Source organism: Mytilus edulis, chromosome 2 (assembly GCF_963676685.1).
Source record: "Mytilus edulis chromosome 2, xbMytEdul2.2, whole genome shotgun sequence".
Taxonomy (NCBI): domain Eukaryota; kingdom Metazoa; phylum Mollusca; class Bivalvia; order Mytilida; family Mytilidae; genus Mytilus; species Mytilus edulis.
The window spans coordinates 6,051,227-6,071,281 of NC_092345.1; the positions used below are offsets into that span (position 1 = coordinate 6,051,227).

General features: G+C 32.3%; 1 protein-coding gene across 3 annotated transcripts in view; it reads left to right on the top strand.

Annotated features, from left to right (window-relative positions):
• Window positions 1-11,344, top strand: part of LOC139511304 (uncharacterized) — a 33,007-nt gene extending 21,663 nt beyond the window's left edge. The window contains exons 13-21 of one of the 3 annotated variants that reach the window (XM_071297930.1): window positions 1,298-1,379; window positions 3,415-3,693; window positions 5,219-5,365; window positions 6,104-6,133; window positions 7,686-7,832; window positions 8,695-8,712; window positions 9,326-9,382; window positions 10,548-10,722; window positions 11,107-11,344. In XM_071297930.1, coding sequence (XP_071154031.1) covers window positions 1,298-1,379; window positions 3,415-3,693; window positions 5,219-5,365; window positions 6,104-6,133; window positions 7,686-7,832; window positions 8,695-8,712; window positions 9,326-9,382; window positions 10,548-10,722; window positions 11,107-11,278 — 1,107 coding nt within the window. In that variant the 3' untranslated portion in view covers window positions 11,279-11,344. The remainder of the gene's footprint in view (window positions 1-1,297; window positions 1,380-3,414; window positions 3,694-5,218; window positions 5,366-6,103; window positions 6,134-7,685; window positions 7,833-8,694; window positions 8,713-9,325; window positions 9,383-10,547; window positions 10,723-11,106) is intronic. The other 2 variants (XM_071297932.1, XM_071297931.1) reach the window with 2 other exon arrangements.
• The last annotated feature ends 8,711 nt before the right edge of the window (window positions 11,345-20,055 follow it).

Consider the following 20,055-nt stretch of genomic DNA (forward strand, 5'->3'; position numbering starts at 1 on the left):
GTGATTATGGACTTTCCGAATTGATTTTCCTCTAAGTTCAGTATTTTTGTGATTTTACTGTATACATATGAGGTAAAAGCAAAGATTAAAATCTAGATTGTTAAATTAAGCTATGACCTTGAGATCAATTTCAAGGTCATAAACCAAGGACCTGAAATCAAAAGACTTAAGGTCTTAATTATATTTGGTTAATCAATTATATCACCATATGCGTATTTGTAAATAACAGAGGGAAGAAAACTCCCTTTTACCTTCAACGTACCCTTGCAATCTAAATTTACATCTGTTACGACATGTCGCAACTAACAATTTTAATTAGTAAAAATAGTTTCTTGATATCTTATACAGTTTTTGAAGATAAGTGAAAATAAGCCAAATTCTAAAATTAGAATATGACCTTGACCTTTGACCTTGACCTAATTTTCCTTTTTTTGGACCAAGGACCTCAAATCAAAAGCTCCTAGGTCGCTATTACTTATGGTTTACAAGACATAAATGAATATCACTTATATCAAATGCATTAGGGGAAATAACTCTCATATGGAGCGTTCATATTGCTTCGGTCCAAAACAAAATTGTCGTAATCTTTTACTGTTGCGAAGGAGTAGTGGACACAAGGAAAACAGTGTTTGGAGGGATAACTCCTGCAAAGAAAATCATTCGGTTACGCAGTGTAAATTTCAAAAGCGCATAACTGTTCGATATCATAATTATACCAAATATCTAAGCGACATATTGCGAAACAAATATTTATCGCAAGAACAAAATAAGGCGGAAGACAAAAATAATCAGAAGAAAAACAATAGGTCTTTCCACAGAAAAGTGGAAAGACATAATATAGTACACATGCTATTTTTGATAAGATATCGTTTCTTTATTATAACCCTTTAAAATGAAAAATTGTAGTAAAATGCATAATGAATTAACTTGGTATTTAAGAACACACTTGATGTGGCACGAACTTTCGAATGTTCACTTGTCTTTATCTTCAAGCAAGTCAAATCCAAGTAGTTTGCAGAAATGTTACAAAAGATAAAAAGAGGTCGGAAACGGGAATACGAATGATGACTTTTGAACAATGGCACACTGTAACAAGTCAGGAATATGACGGTTGTTGTCCATTCGTTTGAAGTGTTTTATTATTTGATTTTACCATTCGATTAGGGACGTTCCATTTTGAATTTTCCTCGGAGTTCAGTATTTTTGTGATTTTATTTTACACTACTGTTACATACGACACATCAAAATCAAATTATATAAAGAAACTTTTTCTATGCTTATAATATTTCATTTGCAGTCAATCGAATGTCAACATTTACCTCATTTTAACCATCGCTGCATCTGTACTACACAACAATGTGTTTTTGGTCAATTTACAGGTAAATACAATATTATTTATTCTTGCTTTTTTTTAGGTGTAGGATCATATCACATCCTTATTTTCATATTGTTTTGTTGATATTGTGATTGCTATAAAAGAAGACTTGTATATTTGTCAAACATATATGTTCTATTAACACAACAAATTACGGTCTGTACGTGGCAAGTAAACGTCAACACGAAAACCAAAATTGCATTAAACGAATCAGACGAAGTATGGTTTAAATGGAGTCGTAATTGTTGATTCTGTTCTCCGAAACTGATACTGTTACATTGTAAAGTATATTTGGTGTTCCTTTTAAACCTATTTGGACGATTTGAGCTCAATGCTTTTATTTAAATTTAATCCCAGTTGGAAGATTTGAGCTCAATGCTTTCTTCTTGTTTGTACTTGAATTAAACAAAAAATGTTGTACGAATTTCCGAACGCGAGAAGAAAATTATCGACAAACATTTGTCCTGTTCATTTCGGAAGGAATTAAAGAAATATTTCCTTCATTAATTTAAATTCAAATCGATTTAAAGAACCTTTTTGAGGTAACATATTTAAGTTACAATTATTTTAAAATATATTTTGTGAAATGAATTATGTTATGAATACTAAACATTATGAAGAAACAATATCTTATCAAATAGTGCTTCCCTTAACTATTTGGTAAGCTAACATGAGGGATACTAAGTTAAAGCTGTAAACTTAGTAAATTGTTACAGCAAACCTGGTCACGTCCACTTGTATTTTTGTCCATCTGATGAGTAAAGCTTTTTTTGACTGATTTTAATAGTTCGCTCTTATGTTGTACTGTTAAACCACTGTCCCAGGTTGGGGGAGAGTTGGGATCCTGCTAACATGTTTCACTCCGCCACATTATTTATGTAGGAGCCTGTTATTCAGTGGTTGTCGTTTGTTTATGTGTTACATATTTGTTTTTCGTTCATTTTTGTATATAAATAAGGCCGTTAGTTTCTCGTTTGAATTGTTTAACATTGTCATATCGGAGCCTTTTATAGCTGACTATGCGATATGGGCTTTGCTCATTGTTGAAGGCCGTACGGTGACCTATAGTTGTTAATGTCTGTGTCAATATCGTCTCTTGTTGACAGTTGTCTCATAGGCAATCATACCGCATCTTGTTTTTTATAATCAAGATATTGTTACGTTAAAAAAATAAATAAAAGTTGATTGAATTTAACGAACCCCAAAATAAGTGCTTCTGGTTTCGTCGGCGGTGTTATTTAGCGTCTCCTACAACAATGTTACACATCATCTACAACTTTAAAATCAGTCAAAATGCAACACTCGGGAATAGTAGACTTAAAGTTGAGAAAGAATGAAGAAAATTTTTGAATATTGTTTGCATAGTTAAATGAACAAGGATGGAACACAAACGCAATTTTATTCCTTTATCACTTATGTCATACTCCAATTGCATCAAATGCTTAGCAAATATCTTGATCGACCGTATTTTGTTTATATATCGTAGTTTAATGTAGCTCCAAGTGAATGCTAATTACATTTATTTTTTCTTTTCAACAAAATCTATTCCATATCCCAATATGTATTAATGGCAAAGATTTTCACTGCACATTATATTTATAAAAACAAATTCATCATTGTCATATAGCCTTAGCATGTTAACATAAGTAAAGAAGTCAAATAAGACAGAACCAATCGGGATAAAGAGGTTTATACAAGTACTAGGAATAAACAGTATACAATTGGCTATGTGATTTAAAATCATAATCTAAACCGTCCTGTTTGTACTGAATGAACGATGAAGAAACTGCCAATGATTTTCCATCAATCACACATTCTGTAAATAACAAAATGTACATGTATACAATTAAAGTCTGACGAGAAAGAAACACTGCCATGGTGCTAAAATATCAATAGCGGTTGGCCAATGAGTTATTTAAGATCAATGTTTGGTCTATTTATGGCTTGATTTGTAATATATTACTCATTATTGTATTTTTATGTAACTCCCAAAACATATATATTCCTATATATATTATTTTATTTAATTGATCTGATAGCACCAACAACCGCTGCACCAACGACAGCTCAACCAATAACTGTTCAGCCAACAACTGTAATGCAAACAAACGCTCCAACTACAGCTGTAATGTCTAATTCATCATCAGCAGCTGCAGTAAATACTACAAACCAACCGACAGCTTCACAAACAAACGCACCAACAACAGCTATGCTATCGAACGCACCAACAACAGCTCTGCTACCGAACTCATCAGCGACACCAATGCTATCAAACACATCGACAATACTGATGATGAACTCCACAACAGTTGTACCATGTATGTGTTTTCATTCATCTAAATATTAATTTGTTAAATGAGTAATAGTAAGCACAAAAAAGGTTTTTTTTCCTCTGTATGATTGATTATATTTAAACTGTTTTCTTCTACAGCAAATATCCGTATCAGAATAAAAGGAGATTTTGGTAGGATGATAACGATTAAAATAATTTTCACCATTCAGTTGCTTAGTTGTTTTCTCTTCAAAATTCATTTGAAATGATTAAGGGATAATTGACACTTAACTAACTGTAAATATGGAATAAGAAGAAAATTACATGTGCTTACTGTAATTAATTATTCGTGTTGCTCTTTCGAATGCATCGAAATAATTACATTATAAGTAATTAATAATAGCAATCATTAAAGAAATATAAATTGTCAATTCATTTTAGCAGTCAAGTTTAAACCTAAATCTTTTTAGTTTGTCAAGCCGTTTTATAAAAGTGCTAGTTTAATTAACAGTATTTAGATGATTTGTTTTATACATGTATGTTTACATGCTTGCACTGGTCTGTCGTAAAAATTGTCAAAGAGAGGGACGAAAGATACCAAAGGGACAGTCAAACTCATAAATCTAAAACAAACAGACAACGCCATGGCTAAAAATGAAAAAGACAAACAAAAAAACAGCACACATGACACAACATAGAAAACTAAAGAATAAACAACACGAACCCCCACCCCTAAAAAAAAACAAAACTAGGGGTGATCTCATGTGCTCCGGAAGGGTAAGCAGATCCTGCTCCACATGTGGCACCCGTCGTGTGGCTTATGTGATAACAAATCCGGTAAATAGTCTAATTCGGTAGGTCACATTCATGTAAGGGAAGGGGATTGTAGTTATGACGTAAGGAACATATCCTATATCATTTGTGAAACGGTTATTCCATAAAAGAGGGACGAAAGATACCAAAGGGACAGTCAAACTCATAAATCTAAAACAAACTGACAACGCCATGGCTAAAAATGAAAAAGACAAACAGAAAAACAATAGTACACATGACACAACATAGAAAACTAAAGAATAAACAACACGAACCCCACCAAAAACTAGGGGTGATCTCAGGTGCTCCGGAAGGGTAAGCAGATCCTGCTCCACATGCGGCACCCGTCGTGTTGCTTATGTGATTACAAATCCGGTAAATAGTCTAATTCGGTAGGTCAAATTCATGAAAGGGAACAGTCAACCAACTGGTGATGGCGTCCGTAGAATTTACGAAGGGATGATTTCAACTTCACCATTTGGAACTCTTGGTTTAATAGCTTCCTTGTGAGCAGCAACCATCTATCAAGAAAACCATGATAGGAATTGCAAGCACGGGAATATCGTATCAATTGGGAGATATATACCCCGTATGCAGGTGCTGCTGGAATGTTGCTACTTAGAAATGGACAGTTCACAATTGGAAAGCTGAAATCATCTCTTTTGTCGTAAAGTTTTGTTTTCAACCGACCCTCATTGTCAAAGCTGTGCATCTATGACAAGTTTTTTCACCATGCACCTAATTCTGATTATTTGTAGCTACTACCCCGTCTTGTGCTGACGATGAAGATGCCAATTTTTCTTGTGTTATGTACGAGATGATGTATAATCTGTGCACTGCTGCAACGGGAACCTTACATGCCATTGCGCACAAAAGATGTCGTTCTTATTGTAAAATATGTACAAGTAAGAAACTTTCTTTGATATAATGATGATTATCTAACCAATATAATTATTTAATTGTTTCAGGGATTGATGATGTAAAATGTATCATTAACACAAACCACTGTTATTTCGGGGTTGTTTGTTTGTTTGAATTTGTGTCTTTGTTTTTTAAATTTAATTGAGTAAAATAAATTGACTTTATTTGAATGCTATATGCAAAAATGTGCTGATCGTTAGTAATGAGATGTCGGTAATGTCGTTGTCGACATTCCATTCTGATTTCATAGAAAGAATGCTATATTTTTTCCAATTGTGAATTTCTAATAATATAATATCATCTGCCATAATTTCATAGGCGGCATTTGAAATTTGAAATGTGTATTTCCAGGTTAAAACGACAATCTTATAAAAAGATGAAGTGGTATAATTGACAATGAGACTACTGTCCACAGCTGCGTTTCCTGAAACGAATTATTTCTATTATAAAAACGAGTTCCTTACAATAAAACTGTATAAACAAGTTTCTTTATTGTCAAGTTGAATTCATCTTTTCGGACGTATTACCGACACCTCTGTGATTGGCTATTTTATGCAGTGTCTATGCATACCATAACTTTTTTTACGTTGGTTTTGTTTCCCTTCTTAAATTAATGACATGTGTTATACATGTTTGTGAATACATTTTATTTAAAATGTATAATTAATATTTATGGAAATTATACAATAATAAAATTAATTTTTCATATTTTTCAATTATAGGTGGTGGTAGCACATCTGGACCCACAAGTGGTAAGGACAAGTTTAGTTATATTTAGTTAATAAATTAATTTGAGTGGCTAGTTACGACAATGAAAATGGCTTACAATATAATCGCATAATATACTGCAGAAAAGTCTGGAAGATGTAAACCCCAAATAACAGCAAAAACGTAAGTAGCCAAGCAAATGTAAGAATTGAAGGTCGCTGAAGTACTTTGGTCACACTTAAGTGTGATGGTCTGTGTAGAAGTGCGATGTTCCTCTCGTTAATGTCCAATGGTTTATAAGTCGCGTGATGGATAGTTTAGATTAACATATTATGTTCAGTTATAATCAGAGTTTGATCTTTTATTATAGGATTAAACACATTTTCTTTTAGAGGTTATTGATGTGTAAACCGGGGCAATTAACTCACAAACTGTACAGGACTTTTATGTTAAGTTTGTGAGCTAGAGAAAAATGATTTATTGAACTGTAAACTAAGAGAAAAATTCTAATTGACCAATCTAAATCACGTATTTATAGATATGCAAATCATATAAGAATTATAAGTAAGTATATAAATATCAAACATTCAATATCTTCTTCAGTTGTAGTATATAACATAGGTGGTCTCTCTTATTCCTTATATGCACAGCTTACATGTTTCGCTGATTGTGTATCGTTTTGACTAACCAAACAGTATTTGCAGTATCAGGTTAATTTCAACTTTGCATTGAGGACTAAACGTACAATGGCGGATGTTTATCTTGATTGTTTTAAATCAAACAGGTTTGGCGCTCAAAGATTTATATAAAAAAAAAAGACAAAATGCTCCTTCGTAAAGACTTTTTGACTTCTCCATCGACATGGTAACATGAAATTCATTAAAGATATAGTGTATGTAAGCCATCGCACTTCATCGTAAGCAATATCGCATTTCTACGTTGCTATCAACAAGATAGAATCACAATGCCATCATTTCATTATGGCGTGATAGAAAACGTACTTGTTTTTCTTTTTTATAGTATTGTCTTGTTTTTAATTTATGTGTCATTTTGTCTTTTTCGGGGTCTTTCACCTTGGCAACATGTTCACTCTTCTCTTGTTATGAAGTAGCATTCACTATAATATAACTGCAGGTTACTAAACTCTTAAAAATATGTAAATGCAGCTTATGCCTACGAGAAAACAAATAACGAAGACGGCTGTTCGTCAAAAAATATCACAAAAAGAATCATCTTTATTATCTTAATTTCAATTTACTTTTGTAGAAAAAGCTGAATAAATATTCAATTGTATTCCATTCGTTCCGTGGTTTAATTGAGAAGAATGTGTAGTTCTGTCAGTTTTACAGACTGCCATCAATGTTGTTGAAAAAAAAGATTTTGTTATAAAAAAAAAATGTTTTGTTATTTTGTGTTCATACTTTCCTTACTTACAAGAAACTCTCGAAATGCCTCAAACTATGTTTGCATGATACAGTTGTAATATAAAACAAATCACATCCAACCTAAACTATAATATACTACGGGAAATATGTTAAAACGTGACAATTAGATTCAGAAACGGATTAAATCATTGTAATCTTTATACATTATTAGCAGTTAGCCTTCCTACACAAGCGACCTGTATCGATCATGACGTCAGATGTTCACAGTATCAAGTCAATATCTGTGGTGCTTCTGTATCCCAGGCTTTTGTTATCTCCACATGCGCAAAGACATGCAACAAGTGTGCTGAATATTTTGGTAAGTTAGATTTTTATAAACTATACGGAGAATGAAAGGACGTCACCCTACTTGGGGTTTTAATAATTTGCTTGAAAACGTAACATTAAAATGAAGCAAGCTCATACAATTTGTTTTAAGTACATGTGATATCGAATACCTGAACAATATTAAATTCACTAACAAAATGTTTAGAACATAGCTTTATTATATATCCCCTGCACTGAAAGAGATGCTGAAGCTTCTAAAGTGACATGCACACTCAAAACTTGAAGTAAACTGACAACGCCATGGTTAAAAAATAAAAAGATAAACAGACAAAAAACAGTACGATAAAACATAGAAAACCAAAGACTGCTCAACTAGTCATATAGTTAAAAATGTAGTTGTCTCATAAAGATGAATACATGTATAAACAAAAAAAACCCACCTTTATCCATTAATAGACACATACGTTATTACATGATTTTATTTAGGCTGATTCGGTGAAGGACAAGCAAAATTGTCTTGTGATGGAAACTGCAACACATAAAAACCCAACAAAAAACAACAACAAAAAAGAAGCGTATTTTAAATATGTTAAGTCCTGCATGAGCATATGTTGAAAAAATAGGAAATGGGTTTTAACAACAAGAACTCCGAGTCGTTAATAGCTATAGCATTCCAGGAAGATAAAATCCAAGTCTTTATCAATTCAATAAATCGATTAAATTCGTATCATCTTAATTCATCCACGAATAAAGGGACTTTATATATAATGTGTATACCTCTGTATAAAGATTCTAGGTCATTTTGATGTTGATGCAAAGGTAATTAATCAATACAATTTATATAATTTATTCCTGAATTATAACTAGAAATTTAAAAATAATATCTCTTACAGCTTCGTTACAGGTGCAGAGTAAGTAGTTCATTTTCCTTCAATTTCTTATATTTGGTGGTTTAAAAAACTCGTAATTATACATACTTTTAATCAATGGTAACGGGTTGAATAGTTATTGTGTCTCTCTTTCTTTTTTACATAACAAATTAAAAAAAAAAGCTTACATTTCAATTCAAAAGGAATGGTCTAACTTAATTTTTAGCTTATGTTGAAATATTTCTTACATCAAGGAAACCATGAGTATATGTCAAAGCTTCAGCAACCTAATAACACAAATATCAAAAACACATCTTGTAGTGTTTTAGTTTATCATTGTGCATTTGTTCTTTCGTTTATACTGATGTTTTGGTTGACAAACTGATATATTAAATTGCTCATTAAAAGCAAAAATCATGTAATAAGTGAAATTCATTCGCCGAAAGCATATACTGGGACACACGTAAGGGGTTGGGCTTACACAAACAAAACGACATTTGTAAGTTGATTATTAAAGTTAAAAATAAAGGTTTAATATAGTAATTTGATTCCTTTGGATTCAATATAATAGTTATTGTTCCATTTTTTCATTAACGAATGCTTAAATCTACAAGAAAAAAAATGTTTGTATGACTACCTATATTTTTTTTATTAGCAGCCCCTACCACAACAGCTGCACCAGCTGCTCAACCAGTAGGAACAACGGCAGCAGGTAAGTGTTGTAACAAGTCCACATGTTGGTATAAATATTTTCTTTGTCACGTTTTGTTGACGCAAGATAGATAGTCAATTATAAAAAAAAAGAACTTATACGATGACGTATAGTTGTTAATTTCTGTGTCATTTTGGCCTTTTGTTTAGAGTTGTATCATTGTCAATCATACCACATCTTCTGTTTTGTATTTATTGTTGATGTGTTACATTTTGTTTAGTTAAATATTTTGTACAAACATTAGGCTGTTAAGTTTTTCGTTCGTATTGTTTTACATTTGTCCTATCGATGAGTTGTCTATGTGGTATGGGCTGTGCTCATTGTTGAAGGCCATACGGTAACCTATATTTGTTAATTTTGGTGTTATTTGGACTCTTGTAGAAAATTGTCTCATTGACAATCATACCACATCTTTTTTTTACATTAGATACCAAAGCGTGATAAAGTGACTGCTTTATTATGTTTTTTATATAGAAAATGTGTTATAATCTTTCTCGAGAAGACAGGAAACCGTAATATTTTAAGTGTTTACCGGTTGAAAAAAATGATAAAAAAAGATCTTGTTAATATTTTTCAAACCTCTCAGTAAAAAAGTTCCTTAACTTGATTCTTATATATAGCTAAACGTCCATTTAAATCAATAAATGTTTCTTTTTCTGTCTTTATGGTTTACAATACAAAACAAATTGGAGAAAATTGTGATTGTCTTATAATTCTAAATTGATTTGGATATTGTTCACACACAAAAGTACATGTATGCTAATGATTTCTACCTTTTATAACCATACAACCTTGTTTTCTGTTAAGCATACTTGCAATTATCACACGTATATAGATATGATCAAAATTATAAAAACCTGCATCCACTTTTATTTCATATTAACCTACAAGATGCCTGACTAAATGAGTGGACGAAACTCACGTCTGGCGTATTAAATTATAAGCCTGGTATATGTTGCGTAGAAAAATAAAAATAGAACATTTAAAAATAAAAAAAAAATAAGCCTGATAACTACTAAAAATCAAACTAAATACAAATAGCATTCTTAAAAAAAACCTACAATTATATCTTAATCTAATTATGCATGAAGGACAAACAAATAATTTCAAAATTATTATAAAGGTAATCAATCACACTATACATTTTACCTTTATTTCCTGACAGCTCCCTCAACACAGTCTATAACATGCAATACATGTGGAGATATTGACCAACTCATCCCCTGCTACAGTAGAGATGTCTACGGTAACAGTTCTACCTCAGTTTGTCCTGCTGGATATGATTATTGTATGACAGATGTTTATCAAGATACCAATGGCAATACAGATGTATTTAAAAGGTACAATGATAATCTTTATTTTGCTTCAAGTATTATGATTTTAGTTTGACCTTAAAAGAACTTTTAAAATTATCTAAAAGCTGTCTTGGTGGATTCCCATCATTCGATTTTTCTTAGCAATTCTGTTTGGTATTCGAGTAAACAAAATAACATTGAATTTAGATACACGAGTGAGCACATGCACTAAGTAGAGGAATTTAACATATAGCGCCATGATATACACAATATCAGTTGAATAAAAGAACAAAAGGAGAATAAATATCGTAATCAACAGGTTATGTGGTATAATCGTTATTCATTTCTGAAAGTAATATACTAGTATTTTATTTTATAGTAACATATGTGAGGTGAATTATACATGTGTTGCCTTTCTTTTTTTTTTAGGTGCGTAACAAAACAAGTGTGCGACTCTAAATGGACTAATGATTCTGCTACTCATAACTACTGTACGCAATACGGAGTTGTCAACAATCCTAATGCGCATGAATGCCATTTTTGTTGCACAGGAGATCTTTGCAATGTCAACATGAAGCCTTCATATTCCTCGTTAGTATAATAACGTCGAAGAACAATAAATATACATGTGCAAATATATTATCTCAAATAAAATGTTTAAAATAAATTTTTCATACCGTTTCTTTGATCTGTTATTTCTTATGAGTTAAGTGATTTTTATTATTTTTTAAAGAAGATTTGTTTTCATAATTGATTGTCATACCTATACAAGGTCTCGAAAATTACACATAGTAATGTTATTCATTCAATTATCTAAAACTCATCAAGAAACTTAGAATCCTACCCCCTCTTGACAAAGCTTGACAAAGATGGCAATTCATTTTGAATACTTGTTTTCCATAAAGATACTTTAATTTATTAAGCATTTATATTTCCATGTTTCTATTTTTCACAGCGACAACAACCCGACAATCAGTATTCACCTCAAAAGCTAACAAAACCTTTACACAGACTTATAAGAAGGGATATAGTTACGATACTGTTGTCAGGTCATTAAAGATTGCATATTTTGGCTTTAATATTGATTCACTTAAAGGGTCTTTGCATCTGAACTAAACACATTTATTTGAAAAAAAGTTGTTGGCATGACACGGGTTATGTTCGTCTCATATATTTTATGATAGTATTTTACTAAACCCCTAACGAGAGGGGTTGTACCTGATATTCATATGAGGAAGACATAATTTTTCAATCAGTTTATTTGAGGTTTGGAGCTGGCATGTCAGTTAACTGCAAGTAGTCTGTTGTTATTTATGTATTATTGTCATTTTATTTATTTTCTTTTGTTACATCTTCTGACATCGGACTCGGACTTCTCTTGAACTGAATTTTAATGTGCGTATTTTTATTCGTTTACTTTTTTAAAATGGCTAGAGGTGTAGGGGGAGGGTTGACATCTCATAAACATGTTTAACCCCGCCGCAATTTTGCGCCTGTCCAAAGTCAGGAGCCTCTGGCGTTTGTTAGTCTTGTTTGAATTTTAATTTTAGTTTCTTGTGTATAATTCGGAGTTTAGTATGACGTCCATTATCACTGTACTAGTATATATATTTTTTAAGGGGCCAGCTGAAGTACACCTACAGGTGCGGGAGTTTCTCGCTACATTGAAGACCCATTGGTGGCCTTCGGCTGATGTCTGCTCTATGGTCGGGTTGTTGTCGCTTTGACACATACCCCATATCCTTTCTCAATTTTATTCTCAATTGTTTTAAAATTTTATTTGAGCTTGGCTGATGAAGAAAGATCCATAAGAGGGATTCGATCGGTACTGATTTATAGAGTGTTATTTGCCTGTTCCAGAAAACAAAAGGGGGTTTCTTTAGATTTTTATTTTTCTTTCTGTTTGGCCTCTTTCTGGTTGCTATAGTGATCTTTCGCTTTTTTGCTAATGGTGTTTCACAAAGTTGTTACAGCAATAGACGAATTGATGTATTTAACTTAAAACATATCATTTAAAAAAGCAAATGTTTTACGACTGAAATTTTCCTTAACACAGAGTACAACGTGTACTACAAAAATAGGTTTGGTTGCAAACATCCAGTTTGGTCACATTTTTGGACAATTAAGGTCAAAGGTCAAGCCTTATATATAAATACTTCATCCATTCAAACAACACACACGCCAATGAACTGTGATAAATTCAGAAAACTTCTCCAGAACGATTTTATCACAATAAAAATAAGAAGATGTGGTATGAGTGCCAATGAAACAACTCTCCATCCAAGTCCCAATTTGTACAAGTAAACGATTATAGATCAATGTACGGTCTTTAACACGGAACCAAACAGAAGCACATTGCAAAGGATGTCTAAACGTCAAGGCTGACTTTTTGTAAGAAGAGCTGCCATTTCAAATGGCTGTAATTAAATTCGTGTATATAAATTCTCTGTCTGTTGTTTAAATCCACGGAAAAAAAGTTCTTAAACAAAAATTATATATCCAAGTTCCTTTTTTTCAAAGGACTAGGGGCTATAAGGGCCATTTTTGGCCCCACCCCCAAATTCCATTTAATTTGTCATGTTGTAAGTCTATACCATAGACCTTCTGAAAATAATCGAATTTTGGGTCTAGCTCGTTTATTCTGTTGCCTAGCAACCACTAAAATGGCGGAGTTAAACTCATCAAATATGATTATTATACAGCTTAAATATATCTATATTTGAAATTGAACCTGTTTAGCATGTAGTGAACTTTACACTTGTACACTATTTAAATATTACATAATTAATTGCACATTTTTGCCAATTCACTGTTGTTTCTCCCTAGCAACATAGCTGTGCCCATGGCAACCGCAATTTTTTTTCTATTTACAAGATTTAATTTTAAATATATTGAAACAGAAAGGCAATTTAAAATGTAAATTTTAAGAAGAACACTCCAAGGTAAATATTACGGGGGAAAGCAATATTGAAACACCAACAAACAAAACAAAACACCGGGTATTGCTGATATATACAGATTGTGCATCTGATGCTGGGTGGGGTCTCACTTATCAGCGACAAGAAGAATAATATAAAGACACGACACATTTAGCGCTTAGAAATCTTAATATTGATTATCTTAAATAAATAGATACAGACACATGCATTAAAGGGTGTTTTCAAAAGTCAGTGTATTTCAATGACAGTAGTTATGTTTCCGGAAGGGGTTGGGGTTGTAGGGGGGCACTTCTACTTACACCTTTTTAAGCTTGAATAAGTGAAAAGTTGAGAAAACTATCAGATATATATGATATAACTTTTTTCCTACGCAATTTATGAAAAGGTATATATTTTTAAAATGTAAAACTGGGTAAGGTGACAAAACAACGGCACCCCTTATCAATTAAGTATTGAAGTGCACCCCTCCAAACCCCACCCCCTTTAGACTTATGTAAAGGATCGTTAAGGTTGACTTTTCCAAATTTATCTTATTTTTATTATCTATTTCAGTCGTCAAGACTTATAACCGTATCATTCTATAGAATTACAAAACTGGAACATGCTACTATATCAAATAAATCTGTATTCTTAGATTTTTTCTATATTCATTATATATATATATAAATATATTATTTGTTTTATTGTAGTTTTTGTCAATGTGACTAGTTTACTCAGTTTCGCCTTCACTAATCTTAGCGTCGTATGACTTGGTCTTTGATCATCATGACAATATTCGTTATATATTCGTCAAAATTATTGAAAACAAGAATGTGTCTTTAGTACATGGATGCCTAAATCGCAAGCCTAACAATGGCCAGGAAATCCTAGGTTAGGACAGGCCCAAAAAATCAGCAGATTTAAGCATGTTATTTTTGCGATCTCAAACCCCCTCCCCTTTTACCTCTAGGCAAAGTAGAAAAAAAATCAAACACACAATACACACAGTAAAATTTACTTCAAAAAAAGTTTGAGTCTGATGTCAGATTCAACTACCTTGACCAAACACTTAAACCTGAAGCGAGACACAGGGACAATCGGACGAACAGACTGAAATACGCACATACGAACAGACGCATACACCAGAAAACATAATGCCCACAAATGGGGCTTAACAACAAAGCCGGGTCACATTTTAAAATTTACACTGCATTTTTACGCATGATTATAAAACTATTCAAAACATAACCTTTAAAAAGGTAACAGACATGTGGTATGCTTACAGACTTTAGGCTCTTGTTTCTATGCATGGAAAGGTCAATTATCCATATATACTGAACGGCATTAGAAACGCAACACTCATTTTGTTAATTTTTCTTACCAAATCTTGTTTGATTTTCTTACAACTACTTTGCATGCTTATCATACTTCTTTCTTCGTGTTAAAAATCAAAATCTAACTTACCTGTGGTTATTGAGCATACCGAGTTTTTGAAGTCGCACGAATTTCTTAAAGCGAAATTTTGGACCCATGAAAGATTGTTTCAGTTGTTTTGCTTTGTGAAACAGTTCTTTCAATCCTTTGCCTCACTTTAAAAATGTTGCATCTCTATTTTGCCAAGACTGAGAAACAAAAAACTGAATAGCCCCTTAAGAATACTGCAAATATTAAAACATAAACGTGCTGCAACCACACTGAATGGCTACAGAAACTTGTCTTACTGTCCTTCCGACAACGATACAAGTAGATAAGATTTTTTGCTGGCCATCAATGAACAGATAAACGTTTAGAGACAATGAAACGTCAACAGAATTTGATTACGCAACGTCATTTGCCAAACATGTTAACGGCCGCAACGTCAACTGCTAATCAAATTACCGAGTGCCATTGAGTACAGATTCATGCCATAAATGTTTCCCATCAACTGAATTGCCAAAGAATCAACTGAAGGAAAACCTTAAATGCCCTCAAGTTCCAACCGCATAATTGCCAAAACCAATTAATGGGTTGAACAAATGCAAAACCAGAAGGTGTAAAACAGAACCCAAAACATGTCGGACAGAATTTGTTGACCTTTCTAACAATTATTTTGGCGTTTGCAACATGCAGTCATTGCTTTTGACAGTGACACATTCATTCAAAAATAACACAAAAATAATTTAGTGTTGCGTTTCTAAAGTCGGTCAGTATATATATATACATTTGCAAATTTACAGATCTTACATTGTTGGGTTGATGTTTAGACGAGTTGTATATACATAATGTACATAGCCATGTATCAGCATCACTGCTGGTGATCCAATGAATAAATCTGTTGTAGAGTTGTCACAGGCTCAGGCATACTTATATAATAATATATACATGTTTATACAGATATATGGAAATAGATATAGGAAGATGTGGTGTGAGTGCCAATGAGACAACTCTCCATACAAATAACAATTTAAAAAGTAAACCATTATAGGTTAAAGTCTACCTTATGCCGTTTCAAATTTTATAGAACTTGTTCTCTTCTATGCACATTACCCACAAAGACACATCCAATGTAGGTAGTTTCATTTTCGAAATAAATCTTGTGTTTCTCGCCAATTATGGAAACTTAAGAAAAATACCCCCCCCCCCCCCCCCCCCCCCCCACTTTTCGTTACATAAATCATGGATCTGACCCTAATACCAGAGAGAGAAGATTTCCCCATTCAAACAACAAATTTTGAATTTATAATTAGCAAAAACATCAGAAATGTACAGATTTTGTTATATTGAAGGTCTATCTAAAATTTCATAATTAAAAAAATTGTCCTCAAAGTTGGTATTGACTCCCTTGCACATGAAGTTTATAGCTGTCAGATTTTTTAAAGAAATCTAACTAGATAAACTAACGGAAAGATAATTAGGAATACACTTTACATTCATAAACCAAAAAAAAAAGTTACTATAGGTATAAGAATGCATAAACTAAACTTTGTCAGATGAAAAGGTCCAAGTTGGACGGCAAATTTCAGCTTTTTATTGCTCCGCTTGGCTATGAAAAATATAAAATAAACTATCGCACCAACCTTGCACCAAAAAGATTTTTTATCCGAAGTTTGATATGTATGAACTTGTCAAAATGTTAAAATTTCTAATTGGTGCAAGCATGGTGCGGTGGTCAAAATTTAGAAAAACCATCAAATTTTCGGTATTTTTGCTTATTTCCCCAATTATGACGTCATTTGCACCTACCATTGTGACATCATTGAACCTTTTTTAGTTAAATAAAAACATTTTTTTTAAATCATTTACTCATATTCTAATAATTTATGGAGAAAAATCTGCTCTGTTAGAATTTTTATAATCTTGTAAATCTGGGGCCATTTTAGGCCATTAAAGCCCCTACTCCTTTAGATATATTTATGATACCCTGTTATTCAATACATGTAACCAATATTTTAATTTAAGCTTGCATCTGATAAATGAACTCTATACTAAGGCTACCATCCAAACTAAAACGTCCGTTTCATCTCAGACATATCTTGAAATTGAAACAGATGGACAACTTGTAAGTTTGGTTATTGACAAACGTGATATTTTTCCCAATATCAACTCTGTATTTGTCAGTGGTATTACACCCTCTGACAATCGTAATGTGTTAACTCTATTTATTGAACAGTTCAATAAATGCATTTACATTTTATAACCTGCTCATCTACAAGAGGGTGCTTTCAACTCGTATCTTTTAATCAGTTTTATGTTGACAACCGACTGTAACTACACAAACGTCATGGTTACCATCAAAACAAAGATGATCGATGCAATGTGACTGAGGTTCAATTATACAAAAAACAATCAACCAAAACAGTCCAATCTTTCAATTTATTTGTTTCCTATGACCTACCTTGGAAAAGTTAACAAATGCAGATTGCGGTCTACATTAATGTATGCATTGCATTAGACGTTTTTATTGTCGCTTGATCCAGTATTGCTACGTTTGTGTTAAGCGTGATTATCTCGTTTTTCTTTTCTTTCGGTTTTTGTACATCGATAACCTTCATTTTTTCGATTTATAGTTGGTCAAAGTCAATTTGAAATATTTTCCAAATTATGAAATGCATAAGTGTATGATATGAACTTATCTCAAGCACACCTTGATTTTGTTAGTTTAGTATCAAGTAACTACTCAATGCTTGAACACATTTATTGCGTTTTCAAATGTTGTATCTGTTTTAGAGGGTATTACGATTAAGTATACTTGTTATATTAAATTAGTATTTAGAATACAGGTAAACCATATTCTTGCTTTACATTCGTCTATCGAAACAAAACATCTCATCAACGAGACTCTATTATTTCCAACTTATATTGTTCGTTTTTAACGGATGGCTAATTGAATAAAAAACCTTATACTATGTGGACATCTTCTGGTACAGGTAACGTTTTTAAATACTTAGGCTTTTCTACCGCAGGAATAGATTACCTTAGCTGTATTTAACAAAACTTTTAGGAATTTTTGGTCCTCAATGCTCTTCAACTTCGTAATTTATTTGGCCTTTTAAAACATTTTTCTTCGAGTGTCACTGATGAGTCTTATGTAGACGAAACGCGCGTATGGCGTAAGTGTAAAATTTTAGTCCTGGTATCTATGATGAGTTTATTTACAGGTGATTCTATATTGTTTACTGTTACACTTTTGACTATTTATGAGTTTGACTGTCCCTTTGGTATCTTTCGTTCCTCTTTTGTCCGGAAGTAAAGGGGTAATCTTCATGTGGATAGTGTCACACATATCACATCTTCTCTACGTTGTTTTATTAAAAGAGAAAGTTTATGAAAAACTAAGATTGACAAGAACATGTTTTATAACGATTTGGGTTCTTTAGTTACTTTGAAAATAGAGACGAAAGAAACTGAGTGGATATTCAATCTAACAAATCCACGACAAACTGACAGAACCATGGCAAAATAGAAAACAACCAAAATAAAAATTCAGAATATTAACCTCAACATGGAAAACCCTTAATGATCCACATGAAAAACAGCACTTGTTTTACATTTGACATCCATCTTAGACTATAGATAATGTTGATAAATTATATCACTCATAAGGTATCAAGCAATACTGGATTAATAATTGGCTATTTTTCAAACTACGACTTCCTAAATTTGGTACAGCATTGGTCACATACTTTTTTTAACACTGAAACTTGACCTAATATGAAGGTTTGAAGTAGAAAGACCTTATCCATGACAAAGGATAAACAAAAACGTTATCGGCATAAGCTACACATACATTGCCGAATACAAATAAAGAAAGCACGTTTAACAACGCTTAAAACTCAAAAACTAACTAGGGATAATTCAGGATGATCCAGAAGATACGAATAAATATTTGACTCGCGTTACCAAGTAAAGAATTCAACCACATCTTAAGTTGATCAATAAGTGAAAATATAATCGGGTTTATTTTCCAATAATGAAGTTTGAACTAGTCGGTAACTGCGAGTATTCTGTGTCGTTTTTGAATGTTAAAAACTCTGCCACGTCCGGTTTGTTAGTTCTGTTAGGTGTTTTTCTGTTTTGTATAACTCTGATAAGTTAAGCCCTGATTTTTATTTTTTGTTTCTTTTATTATACTTTAACACCACTGTTCCATTTTTGGAAAGGGTTGAATGTTTAAGCTTTGAAAAACATGTTTAACCTTGTCAAATTCTCAACGGCGTGGTTTTAGTCAGGAGCCTGTAGTTCATTGAATGTCGTTAGTTCATGTATAACATATTTTTTTTCGTAAATTGTTTTGGTTTAAATTAGGGTGTTATTTATCTCAACAGAATTGTTTCATATTCTTCATATTGCTGCTTTTTATAGAATACTTTAAGTTATGAGCTTTCTTTAAAATATAGTTAAAATAGTTTGATTAAAAAGGTAAATATGGTCGCGTGGATAGAAGGAACACATTTTTTTTGAAATTTATACAACATATAATGTCTGTTGTAAAATTTCTTGTTAAGACATTACAAAATCTGATACATTGTGCATGTAAAAAGAAATTCACAAGAAAACATAAGAATTGTAATAGCTACATAAAAGGTAAAACCTTACAAACTATCTGGTTATAGAAGGAAACGTGACAATTACTTTCTAAATGTTTCTAAAATTATTGTGTCAAACTAGCAATATTCAAAATCAATGGAATAGGCCAAGCACTTTTTCTGTAAGTTTTTTTTTTGGAATACACAATTTAGTTCTTTCTGAAGCATCTGGGATTATGCTCGCTTTTTGTCGGGTCCCATGTAACTCAGTCGTTATTTTTATGTGCATTTAATCCTAATGTAATTTGCTCTGATTCTTCCTGAGGGTTGATTCGGTTGCTATCCAACTGTGTTTATACTGGTACGGTTACAATAGTTTTTACATAGTCTAACCTTTGAGGTTTGCATAATTATTGTTTCTATCATTTGCTCTAATTCATAGTCAAGATAACGTG